Source organism: Fukomys damarensis, unplaced genomic scaffold (genome assembly GCF_012274545.1).
Source record: "Fukomys damarensis isolate Sample0158 unplaced genomic scaffold, DMR_v1.0_HiC HiC_scaffold_25, whole genome shotgun sequence".
NCBI lineage: Eukaryota > Metazoa > Chordata > Mammalia > Rodentia > Bathyergidae > Fukomys > Fukomys damarensis.
The window spans coordinates 28,911,172-28,932,698 of record NW_022900937.1 but is presented as its reverse complement, the minus strand read 5'-3'; the positions used below and the strand labels follow the sequence as shown (position 1 = coordinate 28,932,698).

Here is a 21,527-nt window from a genome sequence, read left to right as displayed (position 1 = left end):
ACACACTGTATCCAGTATTTGAATGGGAGATGTGTTTAAATGAAATTGGGGCTCCTTTTACCCAATAAGGCAGCTTCCCCAATGCCAGGGCAGCATCCAGGCGCCGCATGACCCAGGGGAGAGGGCCGGGTCCCCTGGGCCTCTCTTCTCCCGGCAAGCTCTGAGATCCAGTTCCCCGCCACTTTGAAGCCAGGTGACAGTTATGATCATGAAATTCATGTCCCAGAGCAAACCCGAATCGCCCTCCATCGCCGGTAAGCACCGTCCCCGGCCGTGTGTCCAGGACAGCGCTACCCCATGGCCATGCAGCCTGGAGACCCCGGGTTGCCACAAATGCAGAGACTCGGGACCCAGCAGGGTGACAGCTGAGCGGGGGCTTCTCCACTGCAGACCCCGGCCACATAACAGACACCGCCACTGCGTGGCACCCTCACTTCCGGTCCCCTCAGAGATGACTCCGCTGGGACTGTCTAGGAGCCGGGTCCCTCCTGCTGATAGACTTTCATTTTTTTCATATGTGATTAGATGTGGAGAAGAACGTGATTAAATATTCATCCCGCCCATGCTCAACAGGTATTGACTGACTGAATGATTTGGCAGTACTGGGGTTTGGACCCACGACCTTCATCCTGAGCTGCATCCCCTGCCCTTTAGTTTTTAAAATTTATTTAATTATTTATTTACTTTTATTTTGGTACTGGGAATCAAACCGGGGTTCTTGTGCTTGCAAGGCAGGTGGCAGAACCACTGAGCCAAATCCCTGGCCCTGCTACCCTTTACTTTTTGAGTCAGATCTCTCTGAATGCTTAGGCTGGCCTCAAACCTGGGATCCCCCTGCCTCAGCCTCTTGAGTGCTGAGATTATAGGTCTACACCATCACGCCCAGTGGGCCCTGTTACATTTATTATATAATTTTAAATAATCCAGGGTTTTGTGGGGCCACATGAATCTGTAGAGCCAAGGTGCACAGCTGTAAGTGCATGGGGACCCCCACCCCCCCAAGCAGTGTGTGGTGCCGTAGAAATAGAAGCTGTGCAGCGGGCGCTGTTCCCCACTCTGCACTTGAGTCCAGGTACCACAGGGCTGCCGTCAGAGCCCCCAGGCCAGCTGGGCCACTGGGCCTGTGAGCAGGGTGGTCCAGTGCAGTTCCAGGCTGACAAGATTTCCCCCTAAGCCTGGGCTTCTCAGGATGGGGTCCCAGGGTGCAGTGGCCCAGGCAGCCCCAGCAATCTTTAGAAAGGCAAATTATCAGTCTTGATCCTCGGGATCGGTTAGGGGGAGAAACTCTGGAGCAAGACATCAGCCTCCCACTGTGTAACAAGCCCTCCAGGGAACTGTGACTCACGTTCAAGTTTAGAACCACCCAGAAAGCTGGGCATGGAGGTGCACTCCTGGAACCCCAGAACTCAGGGAGGCTGAGGCAGGAGGATCCCAAGTTCTAGCTCAGCCTATGTAATTTTTTTTTTTTTTTTTTTTTTTTTTTTTTTTTTTTTGTACAAGGGATTGAACTCAGGACCTTGTGCCTGTGAGGCAGGTGGCAGAACCACTGAGCCAAATCCCCAGCAGTTTAGTTCTCTTACGGAGAACGTGTCTCAGAATAAAAAATAAAAGTGGGTCAGGGGTGCAGCTCAGTGTGAAGGCCTTGGGTTCAATCTCTAGTACTTAAGGGTAAAAAAAAGGATGCATGAAGTGAGCATTTTCTTTGAGACTTCCTGAGTGGGAGACACAATATACTTATTTATTCAGTTTTCCATTTGCTCATTTTATTTACTTATTTGTTTGTTTGTTTGTTTTGAGGCAGGGTCTCAGTTTGTGGCCCAGGCTGGCCTTCAACTTGCAACAACCCTCCTGCCTCAGCCTCCCGAGTGCTGGGGTCACAGGTGTGCACCAGGTCACTAGTATGTTTCGGGCGTGTCTGATGAACTAGACACATCCTGGCCACCTTGGATCAGGGCACAGTAGCAGCGAAGATCCCGAATCCGGTCCCATGCAGTGGCACCTCTTTCAGCTGTGTAGCCCAGGCAAGCTGTGTCACTGCCTGTCCCTCGGTTTCTCCACCTGTGCAGTGGGTGATCTCCGTCCCCATTTCACAGGGCTATGCTGAGGAGGAAAAGGGCTCAGCTGGTCAAAGGCCAATCTAGGACATAACAAGCACGAACTATAGCAGACATGAGCGTGCACCAGCAGAGGGCGCTCTGGGCTACGGGCTGCGATTGGAAAGTGCTGTGAGTGATTAAACTAGAACTTGTTACAGTAAAAAAAAAAAAAAAAAGAAGAAAAAAAAGTGTTGTCACGAATCTCCTCAAAATCCTCCCATCCTCCCCTCTGAACACACTCATCCCATCGTCCTTGCCACTTTCCGCAGCAGTTCTGGAGTCCTCTTTCCTGAGTGTTTCTAACTGAACTGTCCTGGTTACCTCGATGTCCTCAACAGATTCAAAACGACTCCCTTTCATAGTCGCTTTGATTTTGGGAAAGAGCAGGAAGTCCCACTGTGCCAGATCCGGTGACTAAAGTGGTTGAGGACACAGCATCGTGTTTTTATGAGCTGCCTTTCCATTGGGTGGTGCTCTGAAACAGCATTCACTGTGTTTTTGATCACACCCCACAGACCCCCAGGAAAGAGGACTCCAGAGCTGCTGCAGAAGTGACGAGGACGATGGGATGAGTGTGTTTGAAGCAGGGAGCATTCTGGGGGGATTCATGGAAGTGCGTCTTTTATTGTAATGCCTTTTTTCCCAAACATCCACGGTGTGTGTGTGTGTGTGTGTGTGTGTGTGTGTGTGTGTGTGTGTACTGTATCAGGGATCGAACTCAGGACCTTGCACTTGCAAGGCAGATGTGGTGCCACTGAGCTAAATCCCAGCCCTCCACTGCCTATTTTGATTACACCTGATATTTACTCCAAGCACAGTGAGATTCCAAGAAATGGAGCCGGACAGTACTCTCCAAGGGCAGAGCTGGGGGTGGGCAGAGAGTGCAGGTCCGGCCTGTCTTGACCAGGCCCAGTAGGGAGCCTCACAGTGGCAACATTGTGAGCCGGCCACAGGCAGGGTGTGGGTGCAAAGCTGGGCTGTGCTGAACACACCCTGGGCCCTGGGCCCTGAGCTGGAGCCTGGGGCCTATGCCACTGGGAACCACACGTACATCCGGTCCACAGGGAGTGGGGCTATTGGCTCTTTGCTGCACCCTGCAGGTGGAAGGTCTGGCCGGGTCCGCAGGGACCCTGTCCTGGCTCTCAGTGGCACTCAGTGACAATTGTACATGCAAGGGCTGTGGGCCATCCTTGAGCATCTGCCAGCGATGTTCACATTTGGCTCACTGCCTCATTGTCAGGACACAGCACCTGCCACAGTTTAAAGGAGAGGAGGTTCAATCTGGCTCATGGCTACGGCTGTCCATAGCGAGCTGCTCCAAGGCAGCAGAGACTCCCACCAACATCAGGAAGACAGCAACACCCATCGGAGCTCTCCAGAAAGTAAATAAACAAATAGAACCTGCGGTCCAGAGATTTCAGATTGCTTTATCTAAATGTACAGCTTGGAGATTTATTTATCTAGATGCACAGCAGCCAGATTAAATGACTAAGGGAGAATCTGTGGCTTGATCCTTCCACTTGGGGAAAGAAGAAATCATCATAAACCCGAATCTCTGTCTCCCTCAATCACGTTGCCTGAGCCCATGATGTTCCCGGCGTCAAGCGTTCTGATGTGTGGCGAGGGGAGGCTTTTTGCCTGCCTGGACCTGTGTCCCTCACTGCTGCACCGCCTGCTGTAGACTCAGACCGGGGCATGGCAGTTCCTTCACTTCTGGGCAGCGGGCCAGCTTGACAGTCAGTTTGACTGGTTTGGGAGATGCCGAGGGACTGCTGGAGCACCCTTCTGGGTAGTTATGGAGGGCCACCTTGGGGCCTATATCTGGTCCCTCTGCTCCTTCTCCGACCTGCTCTGCTTCCTGGCCGCCATGAACTGAGCAGCTTCACCCTGCCAGGCCCTTTTGCCATGATACAGCCGATCACGGACTGAACCCCCTGAAGTCATGAGCCCAATACACCTCTCCTTTTTAAGCTGCCGTGTCTGGTATTGTGTCCTAGCAACAGGAAAGTGACTCCTACAGCCAGTATTCAGTTGGCGTTCAGCAGAGAGTGTGTCAAAACCCAAACAGAGGTCCTCTTCCTTCCAACTTCAGAACACACAGGCAGAGGGACAGGCAGATGTGGCAGTGACCCATGTGGGCAGAGTCACCGCTGAGCTCACACAGGAATGCACCACAAGGTGGAGGGGACCACCAGGCTTTGGGCCAGGTCAGGAAAGAGAAACGGAGATGGTTTCCAAAGGTGCAGCAGACGAAACTCTGGAAGCCACAGCAGCATTGGTGTGATGTCACATCCTGGTGGATGCCTACCAGGGCCAAGGGCAGAGGGCATGTGAGGCTGGCAGATGGGGTGCGCCTGGTCCCCTCAGGACGTGATGCCACAGACACCAGCCTGCAGAGGCAGGTCAGGGGTGGGCAGGGCCATGCAGAGAAGGGAGCAGATGTGCTTTGGGGACTCCATGGGGGTCACCAGGTCTCCCCATGAGTGGGCCCTCTAGGGAGGTGGGTTTTGTCTCAACTTTCAAATAACCAGCTCTCCCTGCATCCAGTGAGGTTCTCTATCACTAGAATTATTTAAAAACATAGGAATTTACATCTACAGTGTGGTTCCAAAAGAAGCAAATTAGACACTTCCTTCCAGTGCAAGGTTTTAAGAGCCAGGCATGGTAGCCCACACCTGTGATCCCAGCACTCAGGAGGCTGAAGCAGGAGGATCACTGTGCATTCAAGACCAGCCTTAACTACATAGCAGGGTCCTACATTATGGGATTATATATATATTCCCCCTAATGGGCTGTCGGCTGTGAAGTCGGGCTTTGAGCTCGGTCAGGGACCTCACACCGTGACCACTTGCCAGGGCTGACCTTGGGGAACGCTGCTTTCCTAAATGCTGGCATCAAATGGAAATGAACCTTTCTGGGGAGGCTTTGCTATGGAGACACGGAAAGCAATAAATTGAGATAATGTCCATAAAAGCATTGTATGAAGTAAGAAGTGCAGCACGAGCGCGTGCTGTCATTAGATTTTAGGAGCTGAGGAATAAAGCTGAGGACCGTGTCCTTGGCACTGATGGCACCAAAGCCGGGTCGTGGTTCTCTGCTCTCCGCCAGCGCGGGCTCTCAATGCCCACTCACTGCTGCACACAAGCAGGGTCAGCAGCAGGGCCCAGGGGCCGCACTGCTGCGGAAACGGAAAGGGCCATTTTGTTCTGTCTTTCCCAGGACTTGGGCTGCAGCGAGTCTGTAGTACTGGGGCTTGAACCCCAGCCTTTGCACAGAGCTGCATCCTCAGCCCTCTCTTATTTGTTAAGTTGAGGTAGGGTCTTGATAAGCTGTTAAATTGCCGAGGTTGAACTCAAACTTGCAATCCTCCTGCCTCAGCTTCCTATAGTGCTGGGATGACAGGCAAGCAGTCATGCCCGGCCTTCTACTGTCTTACATGATCCCATTAGACAGAATTTGCTGGGCAGTTCCTCCATGTGCCGAGGCTTTTGTGAATCAGAGCTGGGCTCCACAATTCCCTGCCATGGGATGCAAGAGTCATCGCAAGCTGCCTGCTGGGCCCTGGCGCTGCACTCACCGTCGAAGCCCAGATCAGGGTGCTGGCTGGCCCCACAGATGTCACCTTCTGTGTCCTCACAGAGCAGGAGGGGGACAGGAAAGATTCCTCCTCGGGCTGCAGGAGACTGTGTGGGACCCTTCTGCAGCTGTGGGCAGGGACAGAGGGGACTGGCAGGCTCCTCCCCCACCATCATACCCACAGGAAGGGTGGTGAGCAAGTGAGATTTTACAGACTCGCTGGGAGAGTAAATCTGAAATATCAGAACATCATGTGCTCCGATGGGGCACATGCCTGTAATGCCAGAACTAGGGAGGCTGAAGCAGGAGGATGGCAATTTCAGTTCCACCCTGGACAATTTAGCAACTTAGTGAGGTCTTGCATCAAAATAAAAAATGGCCGGGGAAGAAAATCAGTGCCAGGTGTCAATGATGCCTTCTCACCCTGGCCTCACATGGGAAGGGGCGGGCAGGCTCCACCAGGCCTCTTCTAAGGGCACTGATTGTACTCAGGAGGCCCCCCCTGTGACCTACACCTCACAAAGACCCCACTCCTAACGCCATGAGGGGAGCAGGCATCACTGTGACCTTTGGGAGGACGGCAACGTTCAGACCAAAGTAAAAGCCAGCGTGGCCTGGGCCCTAAGTTCAAGTTCACAAGCACTGGGGCTGCTTTCTGTGCACAGGCTCCTTGCTAGGCAGTCTTTGCCAAATATACTTTCTCAAGCCTCTGTGCCCACTTATGTCACCCTCAAAAAGTTCCTTACTTTTTTTTTTTTCAGATTTTTTTTTTTTTTTTTTTTTTTTTGACCAGGGATCAGACTCAGGACCTTACGCTTGTGAGGCAGGCGCAGTACCGCTGAGCTGAGCTAAATTCCTGGCTCCCTGTTAATATCTTTTTTTTTTTTACTTTTCAGATTTTTGAGATTCCAGAGAAAGCCATGGACAGCTCCCTTCTGCACTCTTGGTTTCTCTCACACATACCATGTACGCTGAATAATTTTGCATGCATTTTCATAGGTTAAGGAGCAACCATGCATCAGTTAGTGTTCTGTAGAGGAACTTAGCCAGTATAAAATATGTACAGGCTCAGAGGCTGAGGAGACAAAATGGCCCCTGCATCATCAGATTTGAAGAATCGAAAGTGGCGGCCGGTGAGCTGGACAGATGGGAGAACCCAGCAGAAATTAAGGCGCAAAGGCCTGGAAGCAACCTATAATCACTGGTGCAAGTCTGCATTGGAAGGCTAAAGAAACTGCAGAGTGAGCCCCAAGGCAACGGCAAAAAATGAATCTTTTCTAAAAAATGAGACACTTCCTTCTTTTATTTCACCAGGCGACACGCCCATTGGTTGGTACCTCCCGTGTCAGGCGTGGTTCTACTCTTTCAGTTTGCTGACTTACGTGTCAATCATCCATAGACACACCCAGAATTTACCCGTGGGCCAGGCGGTTCTTACTCAAGTCGACCCATCACAATGAACCACCATACCCAGAAACCCCAACCAGAGACACAGTGGATCCTTTGGATGCGAGCTTTGCTGTAGTCTGTGCCCAGCCTGGGGAACAGTTCCCAATGTGTCTTCCTTCCCGAGGGAAAGTTGCATCTCCTGAACCAAGCAGAGAGCGAGATGAGTCCCAGGCCTGACCAATGGCCACTTCCTCCATTCTGCCCCCTTGTTCCTATCCTGCACAGAAGGATGCTTACGACTCAGGCCCTGAACGGCCTGCCCGGACCTGTGCCTGTTCAGCCCAGAATCCCTTCCAGGTGCCAGTCAGGTACCAAGCTGAGCTGATGACTGAAGGCAGAGGCCTTCTCTTGCCATCAGAAGCAAAATATGGGATGTTCACAGAAAGCTGTGCCAAGCCTTCTTCTGTCTTGGGGAAAAGAGCTGACCTTTGCAGGTCCCTTGCATAAGCTAAAGTCCGGGGCTGAGAAGCGGGGGGCAAGGAGGACCAAGGAGCATGACGGAAGGGATCCAGGAATCACACTGGGAAGGCCAGGTCCCCTTCCCAGCTGGGCTATTGGCCCTGTGACCTCAGTATGTCACTTGATCGCTTTCCTCTGACTAGATTTATATACTTTGTAGTAAGACTTGAACTCAGGGCCTTTGCACTGCTCCATCCTCAGCCCCTTTTTAATTTTTATTTTCTGAGACAGGGTCTCACTAAGTCACTAAGTTGTCCCAGGCTTGGTTGGAACTTGTGATCCTCCTGCCTCAGCCTCTCAGAGGGCTGAGACTATAGCTGTCACCACGCCTGGCTTAGCTCGAAGATGAGGATAATTGTTCTGAGAGACCGGCCAAGAATGAGCTTCACTAACTTTTCTGTGCGTTTATGAGAAAGAATATGAATAATCTTAGCCGGAGCCCTACAGATGGTGGGTCTGTGCCCACCAGAAGCTGGGGCACTGGACCCAGTGCCCCACCCCTACCCTGCAAGGCCATCTCACAAGGACAATGCTGACCCAGGGACGCGGGGTGACCCAGCTCAAGGCCAACCTTCTCAGGGAAACGCTGTGCCACAGCTCCCTGGCCCTGACAGCCAGCCCAGCTGGTAGCTGCATCACCATGGCAACCCCACAGGTGTTCCGGGAAGGAAGGAAGGAAGGGGGAAAGGAAGAGGCCATGGGCAGGAGGGAGCCGATTTTCACTCCCTTTCAGCTTGTCTGCCACAAGAAAGATCACATCACAGGGCAGGTGGTGCCTGGTGCCAGCAGACCGAGAGTCAGCACAGCAGTGCCTGCTCTGTTCCCTCCCTGGCTGGGTCACTCCAGCAAACAGCAGGCCCAGGGATGCAGCCTCTGCCACCCATGACTCCCTGCCCCAACCTGGGATTTGCTATTTCCTCCCTGTTGCTGTTTAAGAGGATTTGTCAGGCCTCATCCCATCTTGGTGGCAGGGATGCTCTCCCTCTGCTTTGGTGCCCCAGCTGGGAAAACGCCCTGCATGGCTGCAGGGCCAGGCGCTCACAGGCAGAGGGTGTCTGCAGAGGGAGACACAGAGCAGTTTGGTCGGTAGAGTGAGAGACCTGGGCACGGTGACCCTGCACCTCTAATCCCACCACAGGAGGCTGAGGCAGGAGGATGGCAGTAAAAAGTTCACAAAGGGACTCGCAAACAGACAAAGCTGCCACCCAGAGCGAGCTGTGGCATGAGACAAGTTTTGGTAGAGGCCAGGGATCACCAGAGCTGTGAGCTGGTGTCTTGGGAGGCTGGACCAGGTGGCCCAGAAATGCCTGTGAAGGGAGTCCCCACTGATACTCTTGCCGTTCACTGCGCAGGTGGAGGTGGGAAAGACGAAGCTGGGCACACGGAGCTGCTACAGAAAGCTCTGGGGACCGGGACATTAGAATTCTGGGAACTGTCAGGTCACCTGGACTGAGCAGATCGCTTCTGTTTGTTTGCAGTGCTGGGGACTGAAGCCAGGGTCTTTGCACTGAGCTACATCCCCACCTCTTTTGCCTTTGTTGAGACGGGGTCTTGTCAAACCGCTAAGGTGCACAGGCTGGGCTCAAACCCGCAATCCTCCCACCTCAGCCTCCCAGTGCTGGTATTACTCAGTTGCACCACCACACCCAGCTCAGAGCTTTTTTCTAAAAGGGAGCACCCTTTCCCTAGATCAGGATGATAAAACTCTCACTTTAACAAGAAGTGAAAACTCAGGGTTCAGGTAGCTTCTCTTCTGCCTAACAGATCCTGGCTGTAGTTCGGGTTATCTGCTTGATAGAAGCAGATGCTGTCTGTGGTCCCCAGCTGACCCCAAGTATCAAGTGGTAAGATTTTCAGCAGTGCCCACAAAGCCAGAATTCCCAGGGTGCACAGAGTCAGAGGGCCAGGAGTTCAAGTCCGGAAAGTGGACAAGCTCTCTGTGCTTCCCGTTACAGGAAGGGAGCGGATCTCCCTGCCGGCATCCCAGGTCACTGGTGCCTGGGACCTTGCGTGAATACAGGAGCTCAGCACACTGCACCTTGTATTATTTTTGCGGCTGAGACAAGCAGAGAGTAAAGGTGCTCTGGTTATGCTGAGGGTCAACACAAGGGCTGCACACCGGTTTACCGGGTGCAGGAGGAGCTTCCCAGCCCGGGGAAAGGAGCTGTGACAGCAGCAGGGAACGGGCGGGCGAGAACAGGGGCCCTGAGACCAGCTGCACGCAGAGGGAGCTTCCAGGGTCCCGAAGGGCACGGCCCTTTCCCTACTTCAGCTTCTCTTTTGCTCCACAGAATCGGTGTAAACTTTGCACGCGCAGTTTGTGAGGAGCAGGACTGAGTCCCAGCACTGCAGTTTCTCAGAGGAAATCCCTGCCTCCTCAGGGTTACAGGGCTCTATGTGGGGACCCCAACTCACCGCTGTCCTGGAACAAGGCCCTTCAACCCCGGGCCTCGGTTTACCAACCCACAGTCAGGTTGTCACACTGATTTCTCACGTGAAGAACGAGCGATCAGCAGAATGTCACGCGGACTGTGTTCTCCCCAGCGGAGGGATCCGGGAGCACAGCTGGCCAGGAAGCAGAGAAGGGAGGAGCCGGAAGGGAGTCTGTATCCTTCCTCCTCCCTGATCACGCCCCGCAGAGCTACATCCTCAACCCCTTTTTATTTTTAGATGGTATCTCGCTAGGCCGCCCAGGCAGGGCTAGAACTTGGGACCCTCCAGACTCAGCCTCCCAGACACGTGCACCAGCACGCCCAGTTCCCTTAACCCGAGACTTAGACCCAGGTCTAGGCTTGCTCTACCCCACAGCACTGACCCAGCCACTGTCCACTCCTCACCCTCTCCCTGTGCACACAGGCACACACCACACGACGTCCTGAGGCTCAGCTGACACACTCTGTGGTTTGTATTCTAGGCCGAAGAGATAGAAATGGAAAGAAAGCAGGGAAGAAAGAATCAGTCCCTGGGAGCATGTGTGAATCCAGCAGGATCAGGAGAAGCAGTCTGGATGCTGACAGGGGCTCAGCTTGATTTGCAGTGCTGGGGACGGCCTTGGCTGAGAGCCAGGTCTCTCAGCCTCACATTCAGGGCTGCCCGGTGACCAGGGCAGCGCGGAAGGTCCTCAGGCCCCGGTGTGTGCCCCGCACAGCCAGCAGGAGCGAGCCCGCCTCAGCCTCGTGCCCGGCTGCTTGAAGCTTTGCTGCCAGCTGCTCCGCATCCCAGCGGCCTTGCTGGGCCAGCAGGTGGCGGACGAGACGAGGGTAGAAGGGAGTGGGGACGCAAGGCACCAGCAGCCCGGCGTCCAGCAGCAGGGACAGCAGCTCCAGGTCACAGTTGGAGTCGTCCACCTGCAAGACACAGACTTGTTGTGAGCAGGCACGTGGATGATCCCTCCCACAGTCGACCCAAGTGCACCCCACCACATGGGCTTTCTGAGGGCACAGGTGTGAGGACACACAGTGTGCTTTTTTTTTTTGCAGTGCTGGAAACCTAACCCAGAGTCTTCACATGTGCTATATCTTCAGCCCTTTTATACAAACTTTTTATTGTGAGACGGGGACTTGCTGAGTTCCTTAGCCAGAACTTGGGACCCTCCTGCCTCAGTCTCCTGGAGGGTATGGGCCACCACACCAGGCTTGTTTCTTTTCACACAAGGAGCCATTATGCCACAGAACCCTGCTCAAATCACCGCAACAGCTGGGTGGAGCTGGTGCTACACCACTGCCCAGCTTCAGGGGAAGGAAACGGGTGCCAGGCTGAGGGCAAGAAGCTGCAGCCGGACGTCTGCCCACCAAAGCCTGCTATGGCGACGACCATGGTTAACATTTCATGCGCTTCCACCATGGTCTGGACTCTTTAACCCCAGTTCTCTCTGGAATACAGATCCACAAGGAATAAATAAATCTTCTGAATGAGAGAACATTTTGTGTTCCGCTGAGAAAGTATGTGTGCCCAGGCCGGTGACAGGAAGTGACTCAATGAGCTTTGGATCGTCCTCCCTGAGGCCTCCACCTCCAGGGCCCTTGGGCTCCGAGAGTCCCGGGCTGCCCTTCTCTGATTTGCTCTGACTCAACCTGCACGTCTGAGACAAGTGGGAGATGAATCCGGAGGGGTCAGAGCCCTGGTGGGCAGCATTGCGCCGGGCAGGAAGGCCAGGCCCACGGGGTCACAGACAGCGCAGCGCCTGCTGCCTGTGTCAGCCGTCAGCTCCAGGAACAGATGCAACCTCGCGGGGCGGGGAAGGAAATCTACTCAGGCACAAAGCGCTGCTGTCTTCTGAGCCATTAAAATGTTATCTGCTTAATTCCTCTCTCCACAATAGGTAATGAAGCTTCTCTGAATTAAAATCCTTGATTTTATGGATCTGCATCAAGCTAAGAGTGATTATGGTAACGAGGTAAGCAGTCACAGAAATTACTTTAAAGAAAGCACCGGATGTGATGTCAGGCTTTGCTTTAGGAGTGCTATTTGCCTTATTTTTATACACACTATTACTTAGTAGAAGTTATTAAAATACGAACCACAGAAGCAGAAGAATAAAGGGACAATGCTATATATGGTTGGAAGGAGGAAAACGCCTGTGGATGATTTTCTGGATCTGGATCTCTTTGGATATGACGGTAAGAATGCATTTTCTATACATTTCGGACACCTCTTAGCCAGATAACCTGGGTTTACAGCAAAGCGAGGGGCTTTGAGGACCCAAGTGTGGTCACCTCTGAGACAGCCGCCAAACGCTGGACTCGGGGGCCCTGTGTCTGGCTGGCTCTGCATCCCTTCTGTGTCTTCCACACAACGGCCTCTCCCTCCGGCACACAGGAGGCTGCTTCATTTTTCTTTCCTGATGCTCAAGGGTCCCTCTCAGACCCCGCTCATAGCATGCCGGGTGGCATGGTGGGGTGCTGAGGAAGGTTTGGTGAGGTCCAGCCCCCCCCCCAGGGGTCCCCTGCAGAGCTGCAGTTGGGACAGATGGGTAAGAGACCGACCGAGCGTGGTCGGTAAGGGACAGAGTTCGGGTGAGGTGCCTGCACTTCCGGGAGAAGAGCCTTGTCTTCAGAGAGCAAGGAAGAGGCCGCGAGGGTCCGCTTCACACTCTCAGCACCAGTCAGGCAGTCAGGAAAATTGAGAGCAAGCCCCGTGTCGCCACCGAGTGAGGTGACAGGACCCCACCCAAGGTCCCTGCGGTGGTGGCAGCCGGGAAGCTGAGGGGCAGGAGCCCAGGCTGGGCATGGAGGTGGGGGAAAACGGACAGTGAGAGGAAGGCATCTCGGTCCCCTGTGCTCCTGTCGACCCTCACAGCCCCTCTTCTGTCCTCCCTGCAGTGGCAGCGGGATACTGCTGCTGTGAGCGCGTCACACATGCACAAGCACAGGGTGGACCAGAGTGGGCGGGACACTCATGGACGCTAGGTGGGGACAGCCGGGGGTCTGGACCAACTGGGAGCAGCTCCCTGGTGGTCCCCACGCTCAATGCAGACCGTGGGGTGCAGGCTTCGTGCAGGGCTCTTGACGCGGGGCCGGGCCGTGTGGCTGCCGCCCTGCTGCACCCAGCCGGCTCCTTCAGTGATGGCCCGGAGGAGTGGCAGGCTCCATGCTCGGCCCAGGGCCATGGTGCCGCCTCACCCACACCTCTCGCACAGGTGGTGAAGGGCACCAAGTCCAGGGCTTGTCTTTCAGCTCGGGCTACTGACCAGTGGGGTGACTGCTAACGATCAGTGTTTTCCTCTCTGAAACCAGGATAACATCATCTTACAGGGTTATGAGGAAGAGAAGGTGCCCATTATCATACTGGGTGGAGAGGGGACCAGGATACTCCCTATGATCTTTTGTTCCAGGAGGAGGTTTAGGAAAGGGTCTCGCTGTTTTCCAAGCTGGCCTTGAATGCTCAGCGATCCTCCTGCCTCAGCCTCCTGAGTGCTGGGATCACAGGTGTGCACAACCATGCCTGGCTGTAGACTGCAAACTTGAAATGACAGGATTCCAGTGAGGAAGAGCAGATTCATAGTTGCCTGGGAGGCGGGGAGGGCTATAGAGGACAGCAGGTGGGTTGCTGGCAGGAAACACATCAGAATCATACAACTGAGCAAGTGGACAGCGGCTAGTGAGCACGAGGAGATGTCACCTGTGTCCATGTGGACATCTTGGCGTTGGCCCCAGAGGGCAGCTGTGCAAGGCCTCACCGGGGAGATGGGCTCACAACTGACTGCGGATTTGAAACGATCGCAAATCAAACATAGGAAGACGTTTACCATGGGAAAGTTAGGAAAATGGTAGGTCTTTGGAGGAAGCTGCTGTCTAAAGGCCACAGTGTCTTTGTGAAGGTCATCTGAAGGGCACAGGCTGGGGGGGCAGGGCTTGAGGGCAGGAGTGATGCTGCACAACCCCAAAGCCTGAGCTTCAGTTTCTGCACCTGGAGGGGTACGAGGTCCTGCATTGTCCTCACATCCCCGCAATTGACCCAGTGTCCAAGCGCACCCCTCACAGAGAATCAGGCATGGAGTCTTGTGCCGTCTAGGAGTGCCATTAAAAGCTGCTGGACAGTTGCTACATCTCTGGAGGTTTCTAATTTCAACAGTCACTGGGGGCGGGGGACAGGAGGAAGGTCAGTTCGCTTTCGGGACCCTGTTCTAGTTGCAGTTGTAACAGACGCATTTGCAATAAAGAATCTTTAAGCTGGGCATGGTGATACACGCCTGTAATCAATCCTAGCACTCAGGAGGCTGAGGCGGGAGGATCTCAAGTCTGTGGCCAGCCTGGACTAAAGAGTTGAGAACCTGTCTCAAAAAAGCAAAACAAGATACAAGCATGCTCTCTTTTGTGCAACCATGTACACGGCTTTCCATATCCCGCGTCATCACCAAAGTTCTCTCCATCCCTCTCTTGATTGTCTCCTGCTCTAGCACTCTCCTCCCCTCTCCAGTCCACAGGGCACCCTGTCTCGTTGTTTAAAAAAACATGAAGCGTGATCGCCATACGAGAAAGGGTTTCAGGAAGGCTCATCACAGGCGCTCATTAAAACAGCCCTGAGCTGTCCTGACTGATGTGTAAGCTTTGAAAGGGTTTCAGGAAGGCTCATCACAGGCGCTCATTAAAACAGCCCTGAGCTGTCCTGACTGACTGACTGATGTGTAAGCTCGGAGAAAGGACAGAAAGTTTCCTCCTCAGCCATCACAGGGAGACCCCAGCAGGGCAGGTGGCACCTCCACGCAGACGGCAGGGCCTCTGTCCTCAGAGTCTCGGACACAGTGGACACAGCGAGCAGCACCGTCCTCCACGCAGGCCCCACAGGGCAATTCCAGGAAATCGGCTTTGGTGTTTGGTTTGTATTCATAGGCCCAAACCAAGGTTGTTCGTGGTGAGGCTTTAGTGAGTTTTTAAAACCAAGAAGGATGCACTGCATGGAAAGAACACAGTTAATGTGCTCAGGGATTCTGCAGATAAAGGTATTGGGTTTGTTTTTTCTGTTTTTTGAGACAGGGTCTCACTGTGCATTGTAGCCCAGGCTGGCCTCAAACTTATGGCGGTCCTCCTGCCTCATCTACCCTCCCGAGTGCTGGGATGATGATGTGCACGGGCACTCTGTAAAGCTGCCATTCTGAGAAGGGAAGGGCTCCTCCGCATCCTGGGAAGAAGCCCAGGAGGGCAGTGCATTCTCGCGGCCCTACCTGCGTGATGGCGGCGACCTGCTCTAGTGCCAGGGCGTGGAGCTCCGGCTCCGGCCGTTCCAGCAGCAGCTTCAGGGACGGTAGCGGCAGGGCCCGGTCTCGCAGCAGAAGGCACAGCTCCTTCACACCCTGAAAGACAGGGTGCGGTGAGCAGAGCGACACCCGTCCTGTACCCGCCCTCGGTTCTGAATGCATGTAACGCTCACTCGCAATCACACTGTGCTCACTTCTGGGCCGGGAACGGCTTCGCGGCTTAGAATTCATCTTCCTCGGCTCCCTGAGCCCGGGCCTCCTGGCTGAAAATACCCACGCCCGCCTTTCTGTTGTGTGAGAATCCGAGTCTGCATACCCAGAGCTGCTACCTACTGTGAGGAAAGCTGACAGCTGGAAAGCATCAAACAACACATCCCAGAACATGTTCTGAGGTCTGATGTCAAGGTGTGGCCTGAGACACCCCGCGTCCATGGAATCTGTCTGCGGCGCGGAGCGGTAAAAATGTGTGGGTCTCCATAGGTGCACCTGAATTTTATTCACAGCCTTTATGGCAGACAGAATCTGTTGTTGGAAAATAGACTTTAAAAAAGTAACAAATGAGTCCTTTGCAACAAAACTAACAAAAGTAGAACGTGTATAACAAAAGTATCAAAGAATAAAAAATTGCAGGCTGTTTTGCAGGGCTGAGCTGGCCACCTGGGACGTGTGCTCTGGCTGGCTGGACATAAAGAACACAGCGCTGGGACCCACAGCACAACGAGGGCCACCGCCGCTACAGAGCAGCAAGGGCTCTCCGGAGAGCAGGGCGGAGGACTGAAGCCCGCCACGGGGCCGAGCTCTCTCTGCTACTCCAACAGCAGCAGGAGATGGGAGGACAACTCAAATACATGGTATCCCAATAATTCCCTTGCATTACTATGAAGCAAAGACAGCCCACTGGGGGCTCAGGATGATATGCTCATCGCGATTTCCCACGTCACAGTTTCTCCACTTCCACCCTGCATCCCAGGCTTTGGGGTTGAGGGCCCAGTACAGGGTTGATTCCTAACAGCACGGCAAGCCTCAGATCACGCTGGGCAGCTGGCCCTAGAGAAACACTTGTTTTTTTATGGGGGATGCCGAAACCTGCCAAGGGAGAAACGAACTCCTGAGCCTGGCCCCCCGCCTGGCAGCCACGCCTCGACTTGCTTCCTGCAACCTCCTCTTCCTCTAGCTTTTTCTTTTCTTCTTTTTTTTGGTACTGGGGATTGAACCCAGGGCTCCATCCCCAGGCCTTTTTATTTTTATTTTTGAGATAGGGTCTCGATAAGTTACTTAGCTGTCTCGGCTGGTCTGGAACTTGTGATCCTCCTGCCTCAGCCTCCCAAGAGTACAGGCATTGCCACTGTGCCCAGACTCCTCGGAGGTTCTGACAGCACAGTGGCATGCAGGGGCCTTTCACCCATGGAGGTACCTGCACCGGCACCACCCAGCACTGCAGCCACAGCAACACTTCCTGGGGTGAGGTGGCCATGCACCCATGGAACTGCTTTGTGGTTTTTCATTTCTGCTCCTGGGGCTACAGCTTGGTCTGCTGCACGCTAGGCAAGACCTGTAGGATGTGGCCCACCCCACCCAGGATGGCAGTTTTTAATTTACCTTTGATTTTAATGTTAGCATCATACCACTCTCCCAAGTGGATCTGCCATTCCCTGTTCTTTGAGACGTGGCTTAAGGAGGCTCAAAGGACCCCACAGCTCCAAGGGGAGATGCCCCTGCCTGCACCAGGAGTGCTCTCCTTTTGTCAGCTGTGGCTCCTTCTGCACTGGATCAGCACCCACGTTCACCCAGTGCCTCCCCAAGCTAGCTTGGCACAAACAGAACCTAAACTACCCTTATGGGATCACCTCTTAGCACACACGGCAGTCACCAGTAAAGTCTCAGCAATATGGTCTTCAAAATCAGCCTAACACTGGCAACCTTGGCTCAGGTGGTCAGTTTTAGGGAATGAACTTGTGCCCTCTTTAGGGGCCCAACACACAGCGGAGCAGGGCAGGGCCCCAGGACAAGCCCAATCCCTGAGGGCCACGGAGCACTGGCGAAACCCTCCGTCTTGGCCAAATCCTCTCTTCTACTTGGGGGGTGCTTCCCCTGGATTGCAAGAGGAACGCCTGCTTACTAGGAGATTTAAAAGGGATTAGGGACAAGCAAGGAAGGCCAAAGTGACAGAGAGAGAGAGGAAGCCCTCCCTCCACACCTCCGGCTCACACTTGCTGAACAGCGTTCAAGGGTTCAGCCGGTCAGACCCGGGTCTCTGTGGGCTGTGACCAGGGGGACACGCTGGGGCATAGTTGCCAAGGCTGGAGCAGGACAGGACTGCCAATGCTCCCGCCCTCCAGTGGCCCTCCAGGCCCCTGATCCCCAAGGATAGAGAAGAGGGGAGCCTGGGCACTGTGTCAGGCTCGGTGACACAGCACAAGGGGCTGTTGTGACGCCAGTCCTGCCCAGAGCAGGGAGCTGTGGGCCACTATCTCCAGCAGGGCCCCTGCAGCTGCCCTGATATGCTGGTTCTGCTGGCCCAGGGCGTCAGATTTCAGCCAGCTCTGAGCTCTGGCAGCCTCGTCCTGGCCTAGCTCCTCATCCACAGCCCAGCAGGCAACGTGGCAGCTCTGTGCCAAATGCCACTCACCTAAGCCCAAAGCGTCCAATGACCACGACTTCATTCTGGTTCCTCCTCAAACCCTCGGAGGAAGGGACAAGCTTAGCCCCACCCATTAGACACAGAAAACAGGGGGCCAGGCAGGTTAAAGAATGCAAGCTCTCAGCGTTACTGAAGCAACTGGACCTGGGGGGAGCAGTAGCTCGAAGCCAGCTCAGCGGGCTCCTGGACAGCCGGGACCCTCCCACACCACAGCCACAGCAAAACCGGGCCTTCAGGGTCAGCCACAAAGAGCTGGGACCTGGGATTGTGGCCTCTAAATACAGAACCACCTGAGCCCGGGTTCTTATTCTACGTGTATCCACTATCTACCGAGAAGGTGTCACGTGTTGCCATGGGTATCAGCTGGAAAGAAGGGGCCGGAGCTTTGAAGATAGATGTGGCTCAATGGCCTGGGAGGAGGGGTGGCTTTATATTTCCAGGGACATTTTCCACCCAGAGGGCCCTCAATGCCTAGGTAAGGAAGAACTGTGGGCAGTAAAGAGCAGGGAACATGGAAAGACATTCCTGAGTCATGCAGCAAAGGAAGCCCATAAATGCAGGAGCCGGGGGTAGGACATGGGGTGCAGTAAAAGGCGAATCCGGCTAAGCACCACGTCATCACCAAGCAGCATGTGCATTTCATTACCACAGAGGAGGACAATGCCCAGAAGTGCTGGATTTAAAAAGTGAGCAACACAAAATTTTATCATCACACCAAATGCTGTGGAACTCTGAAACGAAGCCAGGCAACTTCTAAATGAGACAAGAGCGACCTCAGGCCTTTCTGCTTAGTGACGCTCCTCTGTCTGTAACACTGCTGACTCGTGTTCCTGCACAGCCAGCCATCAGTAAAGACAGTACACGCCATCGGTAAGCCTCTCATCACAGCACCTAAGGGCAAAGGCTGCAAATGCTCTGGTGATGGGAGGGAAACTGAGGCAGCATCAAGAAAAATGAAGAAAAGTCACGGTGTCCAGCGGGAACACAGAAGCCACAGTGACCGCCCTGAGATGGGGTCAACCAGGCTGGTGCCCAGAGGAGGCCGGGAGCGAATTGTGTGGTCAGCTCAGGCTCCTCTGGTCACAGATCCTGCGTGGCCCAGGCCCAAGGGCACCGCAAGCTCCAGGCAGACGCACAAGAGGCAGCGAGCAGGGCCCAGCACGCTTAGGCTCCACCTCCCCCACGATGCGTCCAGCAGGAAGTCAAACGTGCCACTGTGACACAGTGGTCACCGGACAGAGGGACACATTTCCCTTTGCTGTCCCAGGTTTCTCTGAGATTTGGAAGCAATACAACACAGCACACGGCTGCTGTGGACACCCAGCCACACCCGGAAACTGACCTGGGGCAGCTCAGAGCTGTCACATGTGGCGTGACAGAGTCCTGATGCTGGGGTCGGGGTTGGAGATGCTGCAGTCTTGCTCGTTACAGGAAAACCAAACCAGTACAGATTTCAAGAAACACAGTGTGGTAGGCAGTGACAGAGAGCCTAAAACTTTAGGTGTAAAATACTGGTAAGCTACACCCTAGAATGGCCTAGAATAGGCCATTTCTGAAGGAAGTATTACAGAAAGGGAAACTGACAATAAAAGCTTATACAACCTGTAATCCCAGCTCTCAGGAGGCTGAGGCAGGAGGACCGCTTCAAGTTCAAGGCCAACCTGGGCTACACAGTGAATTCAAAGCCAACCTGAGCTACATAGCAAGATGCTGTCTAAAAAAAAAAAACTTATAGAACCACCCAAGAACACAGTACACACACATCACAAAAGGAGGAAGAAGGCTCATCACTTTCCTGATGCATTCCACACAGACTTGGTTTGCAGTGTTCACTGTCCAGGGAAGCCAGAGCCAGACCCAGGGCCCTAGGGCCACCATCCTCCCCGCTGTCCCTGGGAGGAGGAGGGGAAGGGGAGACATCAGCGCAGACACAGGTCACCAGGTAGCAGACCCAATTATATGCCACTGGAGGGGCTGCTATTTCGGTGACAGGACTTTCAATATTTGTGGAATAATGCTGTCACTCTGGTGCTTGGGAGACTTGCTTAGATGGATAAGGTATTTTCAAGTTCACTGAAAGAACCCTTATCTAATCATTAAATGTGCATTCATAACAACAATGGTTACAATGAGGATTGAAAGGCTCACACTGTCGAGTTTATCTTGCATTGGCAGAAATGAAACACTAACTCATCAGTGGATGCCATGACCTGAACATTTGGGTTTAAGCCATGTACACTGCCAGATGACGCACTGGTGTGTGAGGTTCAGAGGCGGGTGGAGAGGCACAGACCGAGCTAAGTACCTGCACACCCATGTGACTGAACACACAATGAAAAGCTCGGTGACAGCCAAACCAGAGGGTCAGACAGGAAGCGTCAACGAGGGGCGGCTGGGCTCACAGCACACACTAGAGAATAAAATCGGTGTTCTTCCATAGTAATGCCTGGCCTAGCGGCAGTGGCCGCCCTGCACTCTGGTGTCTGTAGATGTGCCGCCCAGGTCGCACCACAGCTTTCTGTGCACATCCCAGTACTGCATGAGCTATGCCCATAAAAGCAAAGGCATCACGCTAGCGTTTCCTCTGCCCACTTCTTTGTTCTGCATCCTGTGATGCACATACTACACGATTCCTCATTTAGCGACCTGCTCACTCCAAGACCTAGCTCTGGACCTGAGCTCGGTCGTTAACCACGGGTGAGGAGAGTGCACTGGGGTTACGCAGTCGCCCACACTAGTATCAGGGCGGGGACCAGCACCAGCTGTGCTCCGGCGCTCTCGGCAGGAGCCCTGCTGGACTCTGAGCGAAGAAGTGGCTTCTATGAGCTCTTGGTGCTGCTCTTCCCTGCTCGAACCCTGTGCCAGCCCATGCCCAGGTGGCAGAGACCACGCGCCCCGGGTCCCACTCACCTCGGCCGGCAGCATCTGCTCGGTGTGGTTCAGTGAGCGGCACATCTTCAGCACCTCGTCCCCCACGTCCTCCTCGCTCTGCGCTGGCCATTTGTTTAGCATCACGGCCGCCAGCCTCAGCCACGGGTTCCCAGTCAGGCCGGCTCTGACAGAGGAAGGTGCAGGCAGCACCCAGGGTGAGAGCTCTGCCAGTGCTGTGTGCACAAATGCTCCCAGCCACCCTCGGACACACACCACAGCGGGGGGAACAGCAGCTTTCTGGGGGTCAGCGAAGCCTGGGCAACTCAGCCTCCAATTGTGGTGAAGCCACCACGTACGTCTGACACCAGGCACACCTTAGTGGTGGAGCCTGCCTGCCTGTGATCACAGCACCCTGTGAGGCTGAGGCAGGAGGATGGCAAGTTTGAGCCCAGCTTGGGCAATTTACAGGCTAAATGAGACCCTGACTCAAAGTAATAAACATATTTAAAACGGATGGTGATGTAAGTCTGTGCGAAGGCCCTGGATTCGATCCCCAGTTCCACAAACAAAGAACATTGGCTGCTGTCGACCCTGTAAGGGCCACTGTGCCAGGGGAGTGAGGGCAGCCCGGACCTGGAGCAGAGGCTGAGGGAGTGACAGGGCAGTGGACACCCACACCTCGCACTTCGGCTACCCCTGTGTCTGGAACATATATAACTTGCCTTTCTTTTCCTCTATG

The 21,527-nt window shown here is 54.2% G+C and overlaps 1 protein-coding gene across 3 annotated transcripts in view; it reads right to left on the bottom strand.

The window, feature by feature from the left end:
* Nucleotides 1–9,172: 9,172 nt before the first annotated feature.
* Nucleotides 9,173–21,527, bottom strand: part of Nbas (NBAS subunit of NRZ tethering complex) — a 234,933-nt gene continuing 222,578 nt past the window's right edge. Inside the window, exons 50-53 of one of the 3 annotated variants that reach the window (XM_033756036.1) lie at nt 20,828–20,972; nt 15,244–15,363; nt 14,779–14,972; nt 9,173–10,927 (exon numbers count right to left, since the gene is read on the bottom strand). In XM_033756036.1, coding sequence (XP_033611927.1) covers nt 10,702–10,927; nt 14,779–14,972; nt 15,244–15,363; nt 20,828–20,972 — 685 coding nt within the window. In that variant the 3' untranslated portion in view covers nt 9,173–10,701. Of the gene's footprint in view, nt 10,928–14,778; nt 14,973–15,243; nt 15,373–20,827; nt 20,973–21,527 lie in introns of all 3 variants that reach the window. The other 2 variants (XM_033756035.1, XM_010629031.3) reach the window with 2 other exon arrangements.